At 59.7% G+C, this 4,699-nt stretch overlaps 1 protein-coding gene across 2 annotated transcripts; it reads left to right on the top strand.

The window, feature by feature from the left end:
* Nucleotides 1–220: 220 nt before the first annotated feature.
* Nucleotides 221–4,693, top strand: LOC107307879 (EVI5-like protein). 2 transcript variants are annotated; one of them, XM_015851376.2, is made up of 3 exons: nucleotides 221–342; nucleotides 461–556; nucleotides 3,122–4,693. In XM_015851376.2, the coding sequence occupies exons 1-3, from the start codon at nucleotides 262–264 to the stop codon at nucleotides 3,326–3,328; spliced, it is 384 nt and encodes a 127-aa protein (XP_015706862.1). In that variant the 5' UTR covers nucleotides 221–261; the 3' UTR covers nucleotides 3,329–4,693. The 2 variants fall into 2 exon arrangements, with proteins under 2 accessions (XP_015706862.1, XP_015706861.1); XM_015851375.2 differs by having other exon boundaries at nucleotides 461–586.
* The last annotated feature ends 6 nt before the right edge of the window (nucleotides 4,694–4,699 follow it).

Genomic DNA, 4,699 nt, shown 5'->3' with positions numbered 1-4,699 from the left:
TCGGGTCCCTTATGCCCCCATATCCCCCCTTGGGTCCCTTATGTCCCCATATCCCCACCCTGGGGTCCCTTATGTCCCATATCCCCCCCCTGGGGTCCCTTATGTCCCCATATCTCCTCCCTTGGGGTCCCCATATCCCCCCCCTTGGGGTCCCCATACCCATTGGGGTCCCTTCTATGGGGCTGTCCATTGGGTGGGCATTGACACCCATGGGTGCCCCCCAATGTCCCCCCCCCCCCCCCATAGAGCAAAGAGGAGGTGATGGCCGTGAGGCTGCGCGAGGCCGACAGCATGGCGGCCCTGGCTGAGATGAGACAGAGGGTGGCCGAGCTGGAGATCCAGGTTTGTGGGGTGGGGGGGGGACATATAGGGTGACATATAGGGTGGGATATAGGGTGGGATATAGGGTGGGATATAGGGTGGGATATGGGTGACGGGGTGACCCCTCTGCGCCCCATAGAGGGAGGAGGGGATGATCCAAGGGCAGCTCAACCACTCGGACGCCGCTCAGTACATCCGGCAGCTGAAGGATCACATCGACGAGCTCAAGGCCGAGGTGAGGCACCCATGGGTGCTAATGGACGAGGTAAGGGACCTATGGGTGCTATAGGGTGAGATAAGGCACCTATGGGTGCTAATGGACGAGGTAAGGCACCTATGGGTGCTATAGGATGACATAAGGCACCTATGGGTGCTATAGGGTGAGATAAGGCACCTATGGGTGCTGTAGGACGAGGTAAGGCACCTATGGGTGCTATAGGATGAGGTAAGGCACCTATGGGTGCTATAGGACGAGGTGAGGCACCTATAGGTGCTAATGGACGAGGTAAGGCACCTATGGGTGCTATAGGATGAGGTAAGGCACCTATGGGTGCTATAGGGTGAGATGAGGCACCTATGGGTGCTAATGGACGAGGTAAGGCACCTATGGGTGCTATAGGGTGAGATAAGGCACCTATGGGTGCTAATGGACAAGGTAAGGCACCTATGGTGCTATAGGATGTGAGTAAAGGCCACCTATGGGTGCTAATGGACGAGGTAAGGCACCTATGGGTGCTATAGGGTGAGATAAGGCACCATATGGGTGCTGAGTGACAAGGTAAGGCACCTATGGGTGCTATAGGATAGGTAAGGCACCTATGGGTGCTAATAGGATAAGGCACCCATGGGTGCTAAATGGACGAGGTAAGGCAACCTCTGGGTGCTATAGGATGAGGTAAGGCACCCATGGGTGCCTAATGACGAGGTAAGGCACCTATGGGTGCTATATGGTGAGATTAAGGACCTATTGGGGTGCTATAGGATGAGGTGAGGCACCCATGGGTGCAGGACCAGATTGCTGTAGCACCCATAGGTGCAGCATATAGGAGACCGCTCAAGCACCCACAGATGTGGGTCAAGAGCCCCACAGCACCCATGGGTGCTGGATATAGGCCCCTCCCCACCCCATTAGCCGCAGGCTATGGGTCCTCCAGCACCCACAGCTGTTGGCGCTAGCCGCCCATCCTGCACCCATGGTGCCCCCCCAGGGGCTGTGGGTCGGTGCAGGGACGGCTCCTGATGACGGCTCCCCTCCTGCCCTTCTCTGCTACCCCTTTCTGTGCCCCATATCCCCATCCTGCCCCATATCCCCCTCCCCTTATCCCCATCCTATCGCCATATCCTGCCCCATATCCTATCCCATGTCCCCATCCTGTCCCCACCCCCCCCTTGTCCCCCCACCACCCTTCTGTCCCCCATCCCCCCCTTGTCCTGGGCCCCTTTGTCCCCATATCCCCCCTCGTCTCCCCCCTTTCTCCCCCACCTACCCCTTTTGTCCCCCCTTATCCCCATCCCCCCCATTGACCCCCCATTTCCCCCTTCCCCCCCCAACTATCCCCCCCATTGTCCCCCCCCATTGACCCCCCATCTCCCCTTTGTCCCCATATCCCCCTCCCCATCCCCCCTTATTCGCCAACTACCCCATCCCCTCCCATTGTCCCTCTTCTCCCCCATCCGCCCCCAATCTTCCCCCGCTTTGACCCCCCATCCCCCATTTTCGCCCCTTTCTCCCACCCATTGCCCCCCATTTATCCCCCAATGAACCCGCATCCCCTCGCCACCCCCCATTTTCCCGCCTTTCTCCCCCTTTTGGTCCCCCATCCCCCTCCATTACCCCATGCCCCCCTTGCCCCACTTTTCCCCCTTTCTCCCCTTTTTGTCCCCCCATCCCCCTCCATTACCCCCATCGCCCCCCATTGACCCCAATTTTCCCCCTTTTCTCCCCCTTTGCCCCTTATCCTCAGCCCCCTTGCCCTCTCCCATTTCCCCCTTTCCCCCCTTTTGCCCCACATCCTCCATTATCCCCCCCATTGACCTCCATCCCCCCCTTTCCCCCGCCTTTCCCCCTTTCCCCCCCATCTTCCCCATTGTCCCCTATTCCCCCATTATCCCCTCCCATTATCCCATTGCCCCCCATTCCCCCCATTTGACCCCCCCATCCCTCCCCCCTTTGCCCTCATATCCCCCCTTTACTCGCCCCTTTCCGCCTATTCCTCCCCCATTGCCCCATCCTCCTATTATCCCCCACCCCTCCCATTGAACCCCCAATCTTCCCCCCTTTGACCCCCCATCCCCCCATTTCCCCTTTCTCCACCCATTTATCCCCCATTGACCCCGCCATCCCCTCCCAGCTCCACAGTTCCGCCTTTCCTCTCCCCCGATGCCCTCCCCCATTGACCCCCCATTTCCCCCTTTCTCCCCCCCATCCCCCCCATTGACCCCCATTTCCCCCCTTTCTCCCCCTATCTCCCCCATTACCCCATTGCCGGGCCCCGATGTTCCCCCCCCTTTCTCTCCACCCTTGCCCCCCATTTCCCCGTTTCTCCCCCCCTTTTGGCCCCTTAATCCTCCCCCATTGCCCCCATTACCCCCATTGCCCCCCATTGACCCCCACATCCCCCCATTTCCCCCTTTCTCCCCCTTTTTGGCCCCTTATCCTCCCCCATTACCCCCCATTGCACCCCCATTGAACCCCCATCGCCCCCATTTCCCCTTTCTCCCCCCTTTTGCCCCTAGTCCTCCCCCCCATTGCCCCCATTCCCCTTTATCTCACCCCCATTGCCCCCCATTTCCCCCCCAGATCCGGCTCCTTCGCGGCCCGCTCTCTTTCAGCTCCGTGGGGCTGGGGCGACGTTTGGGGGACGACGATTCTTTGGGGTCTTCGGACGAGGAGCTGCCGGCGTTTGCTCTGCCCCACAACCACGGGGGGGACATGGGGGACATCATGGGGGACATCATGGCCGACAGCAGCGACAGCGACAACGACGGGGCCGCCACCGCACCATGACCCCATAGGGGACATCGATGGCACCGTGACCCCATAGGGGACATCGATGGCACCGTGACCCCATAGGGACAGTGGGGACAATGGGGGACATCGATGATGCCATTGACCCTATGGGGGGACAGTGGGGGACAATGGGGGGCAATGGGGGGCAATGGGGGGCAATTACGGCACCCTGACCCCATTGGAGGACATTGGGGTCAATGGGGGACATTGATGACGCCATGACCCCATAGGGGACATCGATGGCACCATGACCCCATAGCGGGACATCAATGGCACCGTGACCCCATAGGGACAGTGGGGACAATGGGGGACATCAATGATGCCATTGACCCTATGGGGGGACACTGGGGGACAATGGGGGGCAGTTATGGCACCCTGACCCCATAGGGGGACATTGGGGTCAATGGGGGACATCAATGATGCCATTGACCCCATAGGGGACATCGATGGCACCGTGACCCCATAGGGGACATTGGGGACAATGGGGGGCGTCAATGATGTCATTGACCCTATGGGGGGACATTGGGGTCAATGGGGGACATCAATGATGCCATGACCCCATAGGGGACATCGATGGCACCATGACCCCATAGGGGACAGTGGGGACAATGGGGGCAACTACGGCACCCTGACCCCATAGGGACAGTGGGGGACACCAACGATGCCATTGACCCTATGGGGGGACAGTGGGGGCAACTATGGCACCCTGACCCCATAGGGGGACATTGGGGTCAATGGGGGGCATCAATGATGCCATTGACCCTATGGGGGGACATTGGGGTCAATGGGGGACAATGGGGGACATCAATGATGCCATTGACCCTATGGGGGGACAGTGGGGGACAATGGGGGGCAATTACGGCACCCTGACCCCATAGGAGGACATTGGGGTCAATGGGGGACATGGATGATGCCAGGACCCCATGGGGGCAGTGTGACCCTATGGGGGGACATTGGGGTCAATGGGGGACATCAATGATGCTGTGACCCTATAGGGGGACAGTGGGGGCAACTACAGCACCCTGACCCCATAGGGGGACAATGGGGTCAATGGGGGACAATGGGGACATTGATGATGCCATGACCCTATGGGGGCAATGTGACCCTATGGAGGGACAATGGGGGACACTGATGGTGCTGTGACCCTATAGGGGGACAATGGGGGACATTGATGATGCCATGTCCCCATAGGGGAACATTGGGGTCAATGGGGGACAGTGATGGCGTCATGACCCCATAGGGGGACATGGATGGCACCTTAATCCCATAGGGTCACCCAAGGGACACTGGGGACATTAATGGGGACCCCATAGGTCCCATGGCACCCAAGGGACACCCATAGACCCCATGGGGCACTAATGGGGGGGG

Source organism: Coturnix japonica, unplaced genomic scaffold (assembly GCF_001577835.2).
Source record: "Coturnix japonica isolate 7356 unplaced genomic scaffold, Coturnix japonica 2.1 chrUnrandom1399, whole genome shotgun sequence".
NCBI lineage: Eukaryota > Metazoa > Chordata > Aves > Galliformes > Phasianidae > Coturnix > Coturnix japonica.
Note: the sequence above shows the minus strand (reverse complement) of the source record. Positions and strands in the feature narration are given on the sequence as shown.